General features: G+C 46.2%; 1 protein-coding gene across 1 annotated transcript in view; it reads left to right on the forward strand.

Moving 5' to 3' along the window:
- LOC121346947 (calpain-13-like) overlaps positions 1 to 16,036 on the forward strand; it is a 46,608-nt gene extending 30,572 nt beyond the window's left edge. The window contains exons 14-23 of the mRNA XM_041425142.1: positions 1,460 to 1,496; positions 3,071 to 3,133; positions 4,089 to 4,146; positions 4,639 to 4,706; positions 6,157 to 6,225; positions 7,169 to 7,247; positions 9,991 to 10,107; positions 12,881 to 12,936; positions 13,982 to 14,027; positions 15,759 to 16,036. Of these exons, the coding sequence (XP_041281076.1) occupies positions 1,460 to 1,496; positions 3,071 to 3,133; positions 4,089 to 4,146; positions 4,639 to 4,706; positions 6,157 to 6,225; positions 7,169 to 7,247; positions 9,991 to 10,107; positions 12,881 to 12,936; positions 13,982 to 14,008 (574 nt within the window). The 3' untranslated portion in view covers positions 14,009 to 14,027; positions 15,759 to 16,036. The remainder of the gene's footprint in view (positions 1 to 1,459; positions 1,497 to 3,070; positions 3,134 to 4,088; positions 4,147 to 4,638; positions 4,707 to 6,156; positions 6,226 to 7,168; positions 7,248 to 9,990; positions 10,108 to 12,880; positions 12,937 to 13,981; positions 14,028 to 15,758) is intronic.
- Positions 16,037 to 16,257: the final 221 nt, after the last annotated feature.

Here is a 16,257-nt window from a genome sequence, read left to right on the forward strand (position 1 = left end):
CTGTCAAGATAACTGATGGGGAAGTTTGCTTTTAGTGGAGGGTGGGGAAGGCACAGAGGAGTGTGAAGCACCTGTTGGGTGGGATCAGGTGCACAAGGGTGGCCACTGCAGAGCAGGGCAGGAGCTCATCTGCAGCCACCCTGCAAAGGGTCTCAGCTTTGCTACAATGAGAGCAATAATTGTGAGATATGTCCTCTAGCCCTGATTGTGAGGACATTTCTCTTTGCTGAGAGGAGGACTGGGAGCTTGTTTTCCCTAATTCTTAGCAGCTGTTCAGTAGTTTCTTACGTTCGGCTGGCTGGATGCCAGATGGATCAGATCCCATTCTGCTCAGAGTGGGACCTGGAGAGGCCAAGAGCAGTGAAAGGCCTTGATCCTTCCACTCAGCCACCTCACAGACAGGCAGAGCTCCCTGTGGGCATGAGAGCGGCCTTGAAGATAAGTTTAGTGGAAAAATGGGTCTGAGTTCACACACACTCACATTGCCAGTGAATGTGGTATTGTATTGTATTTGGGTGTGGTTTACTCCAAGTAAGCAACCTCTGAGTCCCAGCCTCACCAAATGACCTGCCAGCATCACTGTGCAGTGCCTTCCTCTCAGCTTTAGTGATTGCAGCTCTTACCTCACTGCCCCATATCTTAATAATGAGATTGCTTTCCAGGCTTTGGCCCCTGGCAAAAACAGCCCAGAACCAACTGAGGCAGCTCCTGAGTTATGGAAGCAAACACAAGGAATCTGTGCTGTGGGCTGGAGTGCCTTCAGCAGAGTGAGTCATGTGTGAGACAGCTCAGCCCTGGAAGTGAACTTTTCAGGAGAGCCTCTGACCCTCACAGACCTTCTTGAGTTCAGCCAGGTGTGGAGATGACCTTCCAGAGAGTCTCTGCAGCACTTACCTATACAGATGCTATAAAAATAGAACCTGGCTTGTCTGATTCCTCTACTGAAAGCAAAACTCAAGTACTAAATGTGGCTGCTAAGTGTGTCTTAGCAATGGTGACCCTGGCCCAGTTTCAGGCAGTCTGCAGACATTTAGATGTTGCCTTTTAATAGCCCAGATGCTGTTTTTATTCCTGACTGTTAAGGTGAGCAAAGAGAAAGGAGGTGAAAATTTTCTGTGGCTCAAGGCAGGGCTCTGTGCTCTGTGTGGTGGGGTCAGTCCTGGCATGTTCAGGGTGAGACAGGCTACTTTTCTTTGCTGCTGGTGCCAACAGAGATGGCTTGGGTAGGGCAGTGGCCCCAGAGCAGATGGAGACCCAGACCTGTCTGCACAGAGAGACCCAGGACTGGTGCAGCAGCCTGGTCTGAGTTGGGCCAGGCTGGGCCATGGGTGCTGAGCATCCTGTGGGGCTGTGGGCAGGCTGAGTGCTGCTGCTGGTGCCTGCCTTCCTCCACAGCTGCAAATCAGTGCTCTGGAAAGGGCTCTTTCCTCCCAGTTTGACTCTTGTAAATCTTTTCCAGGAACTCAAGCTCCCTGACCAGCCCAGGGCTGCCGATGGTAAGAGTCTGAAAACTGGTGAAGGCTCTGGTGGCGAGCATTTGGCCACCTCTACTGACTCCTCTTCTTCTGCTCTTTTCTCCCTTTACCACCCACTGCTGTCCCATTGTTTGACTCTGGCACCCTGAAACCTTGCTGGGAGGGCAGGACACCTCTCTGGAGAGATGGGAGTGACAACAAAGCCCTTCCTCTTCTCATATGTCTATTTCAGAGCCTGCTTTTTGAGGAAACAGGTGTTATGCAGTCCCTTTGTCAGTCTGTCTATCTGTCCTTTTCACCTCACCGTCTTTAACACTTTGACAAACCAAATATAGCAGGGGAGAGAATGCTTAAAAGATTCTAATTTCTTTCAATGTCTGTAAAATGGGTATATATCTATGGGGGAGAGAGAGGGAAACTTAATTCTTATGAGTGGGATTGGACATGCCTTCCCCATGGGAATGATTCAGTTTAAGTGCTCGTACCCTATAAAGCACAGGAGTCCATAGGGATGAGACTCAAATCAGATTTCTGCTGCTTTTCATCAGGATATCTTCAGAGAAAGAGACATAAAGCAAACCACACTTTGAAACTGGCTGCATCTCTAGTTCAAACCTCATTTTGTGCTCTCCAGCCCAGCTTCCGTGGGTTTTTTGAGTTCTTGCTGTGAGCTGTGCACATTGCCAGGGCTGGTCCAGCCCCTGCTGGTCCAACCAGCAAAGCCCTGCCACTGAGAAGCTGCTATTTACAACCTTCAAAGACACAGATCTTTGAAGCCAGAGGTGTGAAGGAGAACAGAAAATGGAGTCCTTTCCTTGTGATTCATTTTCCAGCCACAATTAAGCCCCATTAGAGGGGTAGTGTAAATGGTGACTTTTTATCTCTTTCCACTGACAAGCTGTCAGTTTAGCTGGCTGTTGTTCTTAGCCAGTGTTTTGACTTTGATGAATTGTGGTACCCAGAGTTTCTGCTCCTGTTCAGGTATTTGGGCTTCTTTGGTATGAAGTGTCTCACACAGAGATGAAGGTGTTGGATCTTGGGCTTAGATTTTTTCTGAAGACTTTATAATGTTAAGAATCATTCCCCTTAGTGCCTGGTGGATCTTTTCACTGGAAGGTTGAAAAAAATCACTTAACTATTGATGTGCAATTGCTCGGGTATGGTCCAAGCTTGTCTTGGGATTGTGAAGGTGCAAGAGAAAGGAAAAGTCAGCTTGTGCTCTGTTTACTTGGTTCACATGAACCTCCCCATGCCCTGAGCAGTGGTCCCAACCAAGGTCCACCAAAAAGGATCAGCCTTGTATCTCCATACTCAAGTATTGACTCACTGAATTCCACCCTGGATGTGTTCTGTCATCTTCCTTAAGCCCTGAACTGCTCCTTCCTGCTCTACTAGCTGCTAACACCTGAAATATGCTTCTTCCTTCATTCAGTAGCAGTTGCTCACTCCTAGTCTGCTTTATTTTGTGGGTGTGAAAACTGCAGCCTGTGCTGTACATTCCCTGCCCCTCTAAAGTGCTGTTTGCATCAGCAGACTTTTGCCTCCAGTTGTTTTGTAGCTGAATTATTTATGTCTGCTCTTTGTTTTCCATGCAGGATGTACCAAGGCAGAGCCAGGGCAGCTCCTATAAGGCTCTTTTCCTAAAGTACGCTAAGCAGGTACCCTCTCTAAAACATATTGTTGGAAAAAAATTAATTAAAAAAACACATGTGGACTTGTGGAAAAACTGATCTATGATGTTGATACAAATCCATTTAGAATTTTTTTTTTTGGAAGTGTAGGTCCATCCTCAAGTGGATACCCTGAAAATGGTATTGATTGACCTGCCAAAATCCCCAGAAAAATGGGACATTCAGCTGGGATAGATTGTCTAGTGCCATATATCAGTGGAATATTGGGGATTTATAGTTGAGCTGGTGATGGGCTTGCATGTGTACTTTCTTTTTTTTTTTTTTTTGCTTTGGTTTGTTTATTTGCTGAAAGCAATTAGAAAGCCTTGGGTAGCCCCCCCCTCTCATCAGCATCATTTTCCATTTGCCTTCTCAGCACTTGGAAACCAGACATCAGTCAGCGTTTGAGTAATTGATTCCTGCTCTTTCAGAGCCAAGCTCTGTGTTCACAGGAGATGCTTTTAATGGTTTAATAAACTGTTATAAAGAACTCCTTGACTTAGTCAAGAGGAAAAAAATCGCTGTCAAAAGCCTCTGCACAATGAACCTCTCGCAGTTAATGGTTACATCAATGCGTGAAGGTGAAAAGGAGCAGGGCTGCCACACACCAGGGGCCCTGGGGGTGTCTGGGATGGCTGATGGGCAGCACTGCCTGTGCTCCCAGCCCACTGACACAGAGCCTGCTGTGCTGCCCGTGCACAGCTCCCCATCCCTGCAGAACAAACCCGTGGTGGTGGCAGTGCAGCTGTAGGGAAGGACCTGGAGTGGCCCGGCAGCGTGGAGGGCCTTGTCATGCTCCAGAGGGGATGCTGCTGCTCCTTTGATGTACATAAACAGGGGCTCTTGGTTGCCACAGTGCCTGAGGAAAAAAGTTTTGGGCAAGAGTAACACAGGAGAAAACTTTGTGCTCACAGACGTCTCTTTGTGTTTTATTTTGCACCAGGGCTCAACTATTGATGCCTCGCAGCTGCAACAACTCCTTAATGAAGTGATCTTGCAAGGTAAAGCAGCCCAGCTAATGTTTTTGGTGCTTCCCTAGCCTTAGGGATTAGAGTCAATTAGACATAGGATTTAATGGTGTCCTGATGGTCCTTAAACAATCCTCACTGTGGCTTACTGCACTGTGGGATGAGAGCCTGAGAGGGGCACAGCTGTGGGGCTGGAGCCAGCTCAGCCATGCACAAGGCTCAAAGTGCTCTTAGGAGTTGCTAAATCAGCATAAGTGGCCTTTCTTGTCACTGTCATTTCCCTTATGTGAAGAGGGGAGTGTTTCTGTCCCTGGGCAGGGACTGTGCAGAGCCCAAGCAGGGCACCTATCCTTGAGGAAGGTGTCTGAGATGTGCAGATTCCCTCAGCTTGGCACAGAGCCCTTTGAGAACCTGAACCAGCTGTGTGAGCTTCAGCCTGGTGTCCTCCTTCCCTCAGAACGGTGTCCTGATGCCTGTCACAGCCCTTGCTCTTGCTAATTCCTTCTGTTTTGTCAATCCTTGCAGATGAAATGACCAGCCTGGGAGGGACATTCAGCTTTGATTCATGCAGAGGCATTTTAGCTCTGATGGATGTATCCTTTCAGCAGAAGCAATAAACTTCCCTGGTGCTGCCCATCCTTGCCTTGAGTTATGGCTGAGCTGAGCATCCCAGCGTGAGAACCTGCAAGTAAATATTAGCTCAAATCCCCAATAAATAACTGTCCCATAGTCCATGCAGGACTTTGCTGTGCCTGCCCTGGCTCTGGTGTGTCTGCTGCCAGGTGAGGATCAACCTTCTGCTACCAGCTGACTTTTTGTTCTCATTTTGCCCTCTCTGGGGCTTGACGCTAACCTTCACCTTTGGGTGGGGGTCTCAGGCAGAGCTGAGGCAAGGAGGCAGGACAGAGTTTAGGCACAGCTCAGCTGTTCTGTGGTGGTGCCAGCCTTGGGTGGCACTTTAGCAGGCTGCCAGCAATGCTGGTGTCAGGGGCAGAAACACTGTCACTGCTGAATCCCAGGCACTGGCCTCGCAGGCCATCCCAGAGTCTATTTCCAGTGTATCTCCTATTTAGCTGAATGAGTCAGTCTTTTTACTGTTAACAAGACAACACAAGAAATACATTTCTGGCCATTGTAGAACAAGAGGGCTCCTTGATGGAAACATACATCTCCCTCGTGTGTTTCTTCCCCTTTGCTTGCTTATTGTCTCTTTTCCTCCATGCCTTGAAAAAGCTTTGAGACATTTTCAGACCTTTAAAAACTGCCACAGAATGAATAAAAATGACCAGAAGTCCCTCTCTCTTTCCAGCTTTCAGCATCTAGCCAGTGAAAGAGACTTTTCCTCCTCTGCAAAGCCTGTCCTGGGATAAGTGGGCACTGTGAATGCATGGCACGTGCAAAGAGCTGAGAAAGCCTGTGCTCTGCTATAATTCAGGATGGATTTTTAATTCTCTGGCCTGCAGATAACCCATGTACAGTGTGACCTATCCTGGCCTGCAAAGCCAGGATCAGCTTTTTTTACTCAGGTTCCACGACAGCTGCATTTGTCTGCTCGTATTTCACTGGTGATGGGTTTTGCTTTCGGGGAGGTTTCACCATCCTGCACTGGAGTGGGTGCAGTATGGAGGGGAGCAGGTTTGGGATCATCTCCTCGTGCTCTTGGCTCCTCAGTGCCTGTTCTCCTGGAGGAACCAGGCAGAGCAGGTCCTGTGCAGAGGCAAGGCCATGGGGCCATGTTCATCCACAGGGGTGTCCATGCTCCGGGGCTAAATGTCACCACAGCTTCCCCTGTGGTTAAAGGTGCCTTATAAATAGAAACCTTTTGTAGTTTGTGAGGACAGGCATGAGCAGCTGTGCAGTGTGACAAAGAAGGTGGATTTAAACAGGATTGAGAGCAGGAAAACTCTTGGTTTTCTCAGCACAAAGTGACCCACAGAAGAGGCTGCATCTTATGTGGTCAGGTCTGTGCAGGCAGCATCCTCAGCAGCAAAGACAGCCAGGTTCAGCTCTCATTAAATGCTCGATTCTTAACTAAATGCACAGCTCAACTCGAATGGAAGACTCACCCTGCAGGAGTTCGGGAGCCTCTGGCGAAGCCTCACTAAGTACATGGTACGGGGGGAGGGAGGGGGTGGCTCTCTCTGGGCTGCGGATGCTGTGGATGCTTTGGGTTATGTGGATTCTGTGGATTCTGTACCCCGGGGCTTTCCAGCAGCAGGGAGCAGCTGCTCCGTGCTCTCAGCCTTGCAGAGGTTGCTTGCTTAGCGGGTCAGAGTTCCCTCCTCACGCAAGGGAGGCAGTGGGGTGTGTAAAGTGCTCCAAATGAGCAGTCCAGGCTTTTCCAGCACAGAGAGCATGGAGGGAAAAGGTAGGAAGGCCAATTAGGCTCAGAATCTGATGGAAATCTCCATGTCTGTGCCACCACTGGCAATTTTTATTTTTTTTTAAGAAAAGCTTTCTAAGCTGAAATGACTTCTTGAACAGAGTCATCTGAAAAAATGTCTTTTCTCGTTTCTGCAGTTTCTAGTGGAAATGTATAGGATCTGATAAAGGCTTGTCTGGGAGAAATGTTTCTGCTCCAGGATAAGCACTGGAAGCAGTGACATGGTATTAGGGTCCCACTTAAATTCTTCAGGGCATGCATGGCAGCTTCTCTGTGTCAGGTCCTTCTCCCTCAGCCTTGGTGCAGGACAGTAGGATTTCCTCAAAACTCAGGTTTGGGTGGGCTCCAATTTGTTCCATTCCTCTTGAGATGCTCTGAGCCCACCTAGTTCCCCATCTAGACAGGGGTGCTCTTCCCACTGACAGCACCTCAAATGTGGTGTGGTGTGTTTTAGGAAAGCAAAAAGGCTTCTTCCCACCCCAAACTGTGGGTTTCTTACACAGTAGCATTCTGTCAGAGCCTTCTGAAAATGGGTCTCCCTTGTCACAGCCACTCCATCTCACCTGTTGAACTACTTTGCAGCATATTTATTAAGAGAGGAGAATCAGTTGTAGTACTAAATGTGGGGAATGGTGGTAAGAGCTTGAAATCTGCCTTTGCACTGTATTTTAGGATATCTTCTTCAAGGAAGACAGGAACCGTTCTGGATTTCTTGATATTGCTGAACTGGAGAACGCCATACAGGCAGCAGGTACGCCCAGAGGGGCTGAGCAGCTCCCTTTGTTTCCCCTGTGGCACTGAGGGAAAGGATGAAAAAGAAAGAGGAGAGAAAAAAAATACTTTTAGGGAGAAAGTGGCTTGGATTTCCCAGAGATGCCAGTTAGATCACAGCTCTGCTGAGAGGTCTGTGCTGGAGCCAGCAGAAAGATGCAGAGAAATGCAGCCCTGGCCAGACCTGCTTCTCGGTCATGGATGGAACATCCAGCGGGGAGGAAAGGAGAAAGGAAGAGTGGATTCTTGCACTTGCCTCACTCAGTTCCTGCAGTTTCTCTCCAGGGCAGTGACTAAATTTAGAAGGGAAAGCCCCACTGACAGGCATTTATTTAGTTTGCACTGACCTCTGTTGGCTGCCGAGTGCTGAAACTTTCAGCGAGTGCGCACGAGTGAAGCGTTTCAGCTGGGTTTTCTCAAAGGAGATTTTGTGCATGAAGTACATCTCTGACACAGCCATCCCCTTTTAATTGTGCACTAGAGAAGCTCCCATTTGGCTGCCTGGAGCTCAGAGGGGTGCTGTCCCAGGAGGAAACTGGTGCAGGATTGCTATCCCTGGAAGCCATCAGCTGAGGGGATGCATATATAATTTTTTTTTGCTGCTGAGAGCTGGGCAAAGCATCAGCACCTGTCTGAGAAGAGCAGCACTGATGTGCCAGATGTCAAAGGAGAAGCTGCCAGGGCCATTCTGTGAGAAAGATGCCAAAGTGTAAAACTGGGAGGAAAATTGTACACTGAAAAGTCTTGTCAGCCAAAACAATGCAGCTGTTTGGAGGGATAAAAAGGCACTGTTAAGTGGCAAATTCAATACATGTTTGACTACAAGCAGTTCTGAGTGGGGAGGAAAATTACAAGCTCATTCTTGCTGCCCTCTGAGCCAGACATCTGGATTTGAATCTGGCTTGGCAATGGGATGATCCCTGTCCTGGCTTTTGAGCAGGAACCCCAGGAGTTTGGGAGCTTGGTGCTACCTCTGGGAATGGTATTAATGTATTTAAATCCAGCTCCTAGGCAGCTGTTCCCTGAAGTGTTCAGTGCTTTCCCCAACAAAACACTGCACTGTGTGCTTAATTTTCACTATTTTCCTAATGCTTCCAATAATAATAATGGATCAGAGTAAAGCAGGCCAGCTGCATTAACAGCAGTGCTGCCCTGAAATGCAGCAGCGTTGGCCTGATGTATTTACAAACTCCTCTTTGGCAACAGCAAATGATTCAAAATAATTTTTATAAATAGGGAAACATCAAGTCAGTAATTAGCATCTTGGCCAAAACCAGAGGGAGGAATCCAGCAGACAAAAGGTTTGGGAAGTAGTCTTACAAATCAGCTGAAAATTCTTGGGAACAGAGAGGACTGACCCTTCAGTTTTGTTGATGAGGTTAATTGAGAGATGTTGCCAAGTGAGCAGATTTCAGAGCAAGTGTATCCTAGACTGACCTGGCCAAATTCTTGGTGTTTTACTAGGGTAAGACTTGATTGTAGCATCCCATAAGTAATATTTACTGGAATCTGCTCTCTGGAGAGAGCTTGATTGAATTCCTACTGTCTTCAAAAGGTTAAAAATAGAATTCATTGCTCATTGCTACAGTGCTTTAAAACCAGACTCAAAGAGGACAATTAATTAGATTAATTTTTAATTTTTATCTTTATCTCATTTGAAAAGAATATAAAATCATGTTTACCTTAACTTGAAATGTATCTTAAGCCCAAATGTATTTCCATTCTTTAATTATTCAGCATAATGTACCTGCTTCCTGCTGGAGACCTCCAACTAGGCTCATGCAACCAGAGTTTGTCAATGGTGGTACAAAACCACTTCCATCAGCTCTCTCTCCCTACACAGGTGTAGAGAAGCCATTTCTTTTATTTCTGCTTTTTCAACTAATTTAGCTCCATGATGAGTTCATTTGAAACGGAAAAGTTTAGAGCTGGTTGAAAAAGCAGGAAAGTTACTTCACATCCAGCTGAGCTACTAAAACCTGGAGCGAGCAAATGAGACTTTTCTGAAGTCTCAGAGAAGGCATTAAACCAAAGCTATCAGTCCAGCTCTCTGCGGAAAATTTCCCTTTTGTTTTGCAAATCAGCTTTTAGTGCAAAATATATTTAAATCATTCCTCTTATATAGCCAGCACATTTAGGGTAGTTTTATTTAACTAATAAAAGAATCATTCTAAAAAGCAATTTTTGTTCATTCAATTGAATACCGATTTCCATCCAAACAGACTGCGACACAAATACTGAATAATCAACTAATAAAAAAGAAATGCACCCTTCACCATTTTCTAATAGAAGAGAAAATGTAAAAATTAAGAATCCCAGGCATGCTATGCAGCGTAATAGCCTGAGCATGCAGCAATGCAGCATCTGCCTCTTTAGCAGAAGGAGCCGGTGGTATCGGAAATGCTACGCTCAGACTTTTACAGTTATGACCCAAAGAAAAACACCCTTTCTTATAGAAAATAAAAGCTAGAAAGGCAAAGCAAGACAACACTAGATGAGTTAGCTCAGTGTTTGCAGCTTGCTGACTTAAGCCGCAGTGGGAGTCAGTGAGTGAGGCGACTTTGGTTTTCCATTACCCCGCCCCAACTCTTAGGCACGAAGTGGGGGAAAGGCTGCCCAGGGGAAGAGAGGGAAGGGGGCTGAGGGTGTCCCCAGCTTGCTGGCAGGCTGCAGGAGGCCAGCAGAGCTGCTGCATGCCCTCCCAGCGTGTCTTCCCTCGGCAGGTCTGGCCTCCGACGCGCAGCTGCTGCGCCTGATGACGCTGCGCTACGGCGATGGCAGCGGCAGGGTTGGCTGCTGCGACTTCGTGTGCTGCATGCTGCGCCTCGACACCATGAGCCGTGAGTGCCAGCACGCCAGGGCACGTGGCAGCAGGGAGCCTGCAAAGCCAGGCTGGGAGCAGGGGCGAGGGACGAGGGACGCGACACAAGGCGTGATAACACCGGTCCAGCGGCGTAGTTCGGAAGGGACACAGCTGGCCCGGGCCAGGCAGCTCTTTGGGCAGGCTGTTTGCCAGCAGCTGGATTCGTCTCCTGTGCACTGGCATAGAAAACTAGGTGACCCCAACTCTGGGGATGATTGGCATCTGACTCCATCGATTCAGAATGCTGAACAATTGCTTTATTAAAACTATACTATATTACAACTATATTGAAGAGACACTATACTATACTACAAAGAATACTAAAGAAAAGTCATGACTGTCTCCAGACAGCCAGGACACAGCTTTGAGCCAATTGGCCAAGGAAACAAAATCCTCAGCAGAAGCCAATTGACAAATCGCTTCAGGTAAACAATCTTCCTAACACATTCCACGTGTGCACAACAACAGGAGCAGCAAGTAGAGATAAGAATTGTTTTTATCTTCTTCTCTCTGTGCTTCTGCAGGAAAAAAAACCTGAGAGAGAGAATAATGTCTCTGTCTGTTCAGAGAATGCGAATGCCACACACTGGAGCAACTGGCTGCAAGAGAGTAGTTCAGTGTTCAGTAAAGTTCTCTCAGTTCTTTAGTTAGGAGAAAGTCCAGTATCCTCTGTGGATGAACAAACCCATTCCCTGTGTTGCATCCAACTATTGCCTGGCACTTGCAAGGAGGGAGGGTTTGTAAATGAGCTTTTGCCTGAATGGAAATGAAATTCTGTTTTACAGAATCGTAATTTTTGCTACTCTAATAATAAGCATTTCGACTGGAGATATTGGTAGTTAAACAAAGTCAGCAACTGTGACCCCTGTGCTAGAACATTGCTACAGCAATTTATTTCATCTCTGGAATGAGCTGGGTTTCAACAGTGCATGGAAACGAGCATTCATTTTCTCCCATGTGTTTTTAGCACTGATGTTTAATGGGCCAACAGTGGTCAGCAGATCTGCTTGGATGACACTGCTGAAAATCCCATTTCAAGGGAGTACAGCAGAAGCAGCTCTGAAAGCCTTGTAAAATCAGAGCGTGTCCTGATTTTAATGCTTTCATTAAAAAAAAAATCTTGCAAACACCCATTTTTTGTGATTATACATGTCACTTGCTGTAGATGAAAGTTTTTATGCCTAAATTACTGCCACAGTATTTTTTTTTGTTGTTTAAAAAAGATCCTTTTACATTTTAAGAGTCAATGTAAAGACAAATCCTTTGCATCCATGTGGAAAGGAGTATCTAAAAGTTTCATTGCTGTCTGTAATGAGAATTTTAAAATGCTCTCCACTCTTTCAGTTATCACTTTACAGAGGGTTTAATGTGAAATACATTTCTCAAACTTTTTTAGATCATTGTGAGGAAGTTTGCTACAGGAGAGGATAAGGGTGCCAAGTGGGAATAAAAGGCAGTCAACCTTTATGATGATGTGAATGCAGCAGGGAAGATAAAATCAGTCCCATTAAATCATTATTCATCCTTTCAAGATAGCCAGAGATGAGACCCAAACCAAAAGCAGCCTCTTCTTTGCAAATTCTATTTAACTGGAGTTAATGAAGCAGTAAAGAGCCACTTACCTCTGCCCAGAGGAGGTAATTTCAGCGCTGCCACTTTTTCCTAAAAAGACTGCTGGGTGCAAGCCCAGCCCTGCAAATACAGCCTTGTCAAGGGATTGGGCACAACACGAGGATTTCCTTGTTCTGTGCCTTTCTTCAGAGCAGTGTAGGCTGGATGTGGCACCTTTCCTCCCTGCTTAGGCCCTACAGGTAGCTCTGGTGGCCTCTTAAGGGGCAGATGAGCAATGAGCCCTTGTGCCCTGTTCCTACCCTCTCCCAGCAGCCTTTTTGCTAAGGCTGGGCACGTTTCAAAACACCTGTAATCTTACAAAGTCTTTTCCATCAAGGGTGGGAAACTCCAGGCTCCCAGAGAAATGTGTCATTCAGGGATAGACAGACTTAAATTTGTTTCAACTTTTTATTACTGTTATAAGAGCACATTTCTAGGAGAAAAGTAATTTCAAAATAAATAAAAACCCTCAAAACACTGTGTTTTGAGTTTATCCAAATACTTGGGTTTGAAGACTTCTCCTAGACATACTGCAATATAAATATGCACATAGAATAACAATATTTGAATGGATTTAAATTTCCTGGTGGCAAAGTGTTCTGTCAAAAAAAACTTTCAGCAATGTTAATTTCAAACTCTAGCTGAATAACAGCAGCATCTGCATTTATATTCCCTGCAAAAAGCTTGCAAGGCATACTAATGACTTCAAGAGAATCACTTTCTTTAGGGCACACTGTGATCACTCACTGCCAGGGAGGATGGAAAAGGACCAACAGAAAGTTTCCCTGTGGGAAGATGTGTTTCATTAGTTCACCGTCCTCCTGTCACTCTTCAGGCAGGAAAACAATTGAAGCAAATTAGGAGAGGAGATGAAGGCAGGCCACATTGAGCACTGCCTGTCCCTACACTTCTGCCAGATTCTGGCCCCAAAATTGGGATGCCTTTCCAGGCTGTGATCCGAGGGCCAAGGCAGAAGGGGCCAGCACAGAAATGAGACATGGCCAGGCAGGACACTGAGCCAGGCAGAGCATCCCAGCACAGGGACTGCAGCTCTGCTCCTCAGCTGCCACAGCCTTGTGTCTGCACTGCATTCTTGCTTCTTCTTCATGAAATAAGGGGTTTTTTTGTTCTGCTCCTAGATGCATTCCAAAACTTAGCAGAGGGCAGATCACAAATTTTGATGACAGCAATGGAGGTAAGAATGCTCCTTCCTTCTCTTCTCTTCTCTCCAGCTCCCAGGTGGGAGCACACGTCAGCAGAAGGGTGAAGTTGAAGATGATGTGTGATGTGTGTTGCTAGGCTTTTGTCCTAGCAAACAGTGCTGGAGGTTTTCCCTGGCTGGAAGTGCACCCTGTGTGGGAGGTGTTTCCCGGGGTTCCCTGGCCCCACTGGAGCACAGCTCAGAGGTGCCCATCCCTGGCCAAGGCATGGGGTCTTCCCTTACTGACACCAGCCTGTCATTGCTGGAAACATTGCTCAAAGTGACTTTGAGAAAGTGACAAACAAAACCAAAAAAAAAATCCATGCCCTCATTTCTTACTGCCCCATCTGTTAATCCTGAATTGCAAAACATCTTGGCTTTAAGAAAGAAACAGCAGACAAATGCTTGCTGCTGCTGTTTGTCTTAAAAGCACAGCCTGAAGGATAGCTCACTGAATGGGGATACATCAGGCTTTTTATCAGCTAGTCTGAAGCAAAAATCCTGCTGTGCTCCATAGTGATATGCCTGAGTACTGCATTTTATCAGTCTGGGGACTGTTATTTGACAACCCAGTGTTTAAAAAGATTTTTTAAAAGAGCCTTTTACAATCTCACCAGCTCCCGTTTACACTCTGTGGTTAGTGCAGAGCCTCATTGTTCATTAAATCTGTTTTGCACCAAGGGCAGAGCACAGTTTGCAAGCAGAGGACCTGGACCTATTTTATAGGGTAGTCTGTAGGACAGCCAGGTTCCCAGAAGTTGCTATCTCTTCCACTTGCAATCAGGCAGGTGCCACACTTTCCCAGCAATTGCTCCTGCAGCAGCTGCTGCAATAATTTATCATGGAAAACAACATATGGAAAGAGTTTCTGGGTCTGAATTGTAATAAGGGAAAGAGGCAGTTCCAAAATCCCTTAACTATCCCGTGCAGTACAAAAGGACTACAGTCACTGGGTCACCCCTGAAGGTCCTGAGACAAGTCTGAGCCCTTGGTGTACCATCACTGTCTAAATGCACCTTTTCCTCTCCTTTTTTTCCAGTGGCTGACCCTTGTCATGTACACCTAGAGAGATGCCAGAGGTCATGGTAAGAAATCTCCTCAGTGTTAAAAAGAGAGGGTGGGGCCCTTGCAGGAAGCTCAGCCTGGAGTTATGGGGGATTCTGAGAGAAGCTGTGAGAGGAAGAGGGAAAGAGGAGAGGCCTGCAGCATGAGAAGGGATGTAAAGGGAATTGGACTTTGGGCTATTTTTTTTTTTTCTGGGGAATTGCTGATGACCTCACCAGTCAAGCAGACCACCAATGGCTCAGCTAGAAACTTGCCCCCACCTAAGGTAACAGATGAGAGAGCATAATTTATATTTTTGAGTTCTGAGGGTTGCAATTACCTCTGCATATTTTACACAGCAGCAAATGTATAGTCAAATAGAGGGTGGGTATACCAAGTAACTTAGATTTCTGACTTCACATTTTTAACAGAATTATGTGGTTTGGTTTACATTTGAACTACAGTCCTTACCTTGTGCTTCTTTTGATGTTTGGACTTTTTTCCTCTGGACTTCCCAATTTTGCTGCTTGGTTCTCATGAAAGACTCTGCCTTTTCCTGCAAGACTTGTGCTGTTTATGCACCCGAGAGCCATCTCGTCCATGCTGCTTCTGCCAACCCTCTGTGATGCACCTGCTCCAGCTGCAGTGTCAAGGTGTTAGTGCTGCTCCCAGTGTTTGTCACTGAGGAGAAAGCAGGGAGGAAACCCTTAGTAAAATGTGCAGTGGAAGAGCAGTTGACCCCAGGAATTTGTGGAGCATCCTTGAGCAAATCAGACACTTTCCTTATCAGCCTGGTCCAAAAATGGAGTAAAAACCTCAAGCCCATGACATTCTTTGAAATCCATTAACTGCATCCAGCTAACCCTTCCTACAGGCAGGAATTACAACAATAAATAATACAGGAACAGCATCTCTGGTGTCTCACACCCTGTTTCTGCAGGCAGTTTGCATTGGGTGCCAGCTTTGCTGAGAAGTTGGAAGGGGAAATGCATAACTGGAGTGTAAATTACACTCCCCAGAGAGAAAACATGGAAGGTTCAGAGCCAAGGCAGGGATGGCTCCTTGCCTTTTGCCTTGACTCCAGGATAAGATTTGTGCCCTGCTGCTCCCCCCTCTTGGCTCCTGGTCACATCCAGTGTGTCCAGCTGTGGTGGGAGCTGGCCTTCAGCACTGTGATGCCTTCACCCCCCTGAGCTCTGCCTGCAAGCAACTAATTAAGCCTGCCCTTTGCATTCAGAGCTGTGGACAGTGCAAACCTGCATTTTGATGTGCTGGTGTGTGGAAACAGAGTATTCACAACACTGCACCCAGCACTTGCACTGCAGACTGTCATTAGGTAAATATGAGAAGGACCTCGCCTTTGGAGATGAAGTTGCTTAAATTATTACTTGCAAATTATATTCATAGTCTATTAAGTCTTTTTTTTTTTAATGAATCATTCATAAACTGATCATAACTTCTGGGAATATATAATTAATCATAATTTTCACTTACTGGTTTGGAATGAAATCCTGCCTGCAGGGTGTTTGTAAGCAGCTCACTTGAGCAGTTTAGCAGACACTTGCAGCTGGAGCCTGGGCAGTCGTGGCACAGGACCCTCAGAGGATCAGAACTGGTAAAACTGGAGCCTAACAAACTGTGACTGATGTGGGAAAAAGCACTTGGCATTCGCTGAAAAAAGCTCTCTTGGCAAAAATATTCCCGTTAGTGATTCCTAAAGGCTGACCTGAAGCTGGCTGTGGTCTGAGTGAGTCTCTTCGTCTATGTTTCAGGTGACTTTTCTTCCTCCTCACAGAGCAGTGTCCAAGGCCACCCCATACAAAAGCCATCTTGAAAAACCCCTGAAGGTGGTGAAGGAGTGAAGCCAGGTGTCCTCATGCTTGGTGGCACTCCAAGCTGCTGGGATGAAGAGTCCTTTCCAGGCAAACTGGAGGTGCCTTGGAGAGGAAGAATTGCTAATGAAAGTACTCCATGGGCAAGCTGGTAGTACTCAGTGGTCTGGGTAAGCTGGCAGTGTTGACTGTGATCTTCTCTCATCTTCCTGTAGATAGTTCAGAAGTTAGGACCAGCTCCATTAACACCACTATGAAAAAGAACAGACCTGTGCCTTTCATGTGAAAGGAGTGTATAAGATGTAGGTTACAAGAACAATTAAGACACAGTTTGACTTTAATCATTTCTTCATTTTCTTCTGCCATTTATAAGTGCCAGAAAATTATTGAAGAAATTAGTCCTAATTCATAAATAACACCAGAATCTTTTTTTGTTTTC

The sequence above is a fragment of the Onychostruthus taczanowskii genome, unplaced genomic scaffold (assembly GCF_017590055.1).
Source record: "Onychostruthus taczanowskii isolate IOZ18803 unplaced genomic scaffold, ASM1759005v1 scaffold87, whole genome shotgun sequence".
Classification (NCBI taxonomy): Eukaryota; Metazoa; Chordata; class Aves; order Passeriformes; family Passeridae; genus Onychostruthus; species Onychostruthus taczanowskii.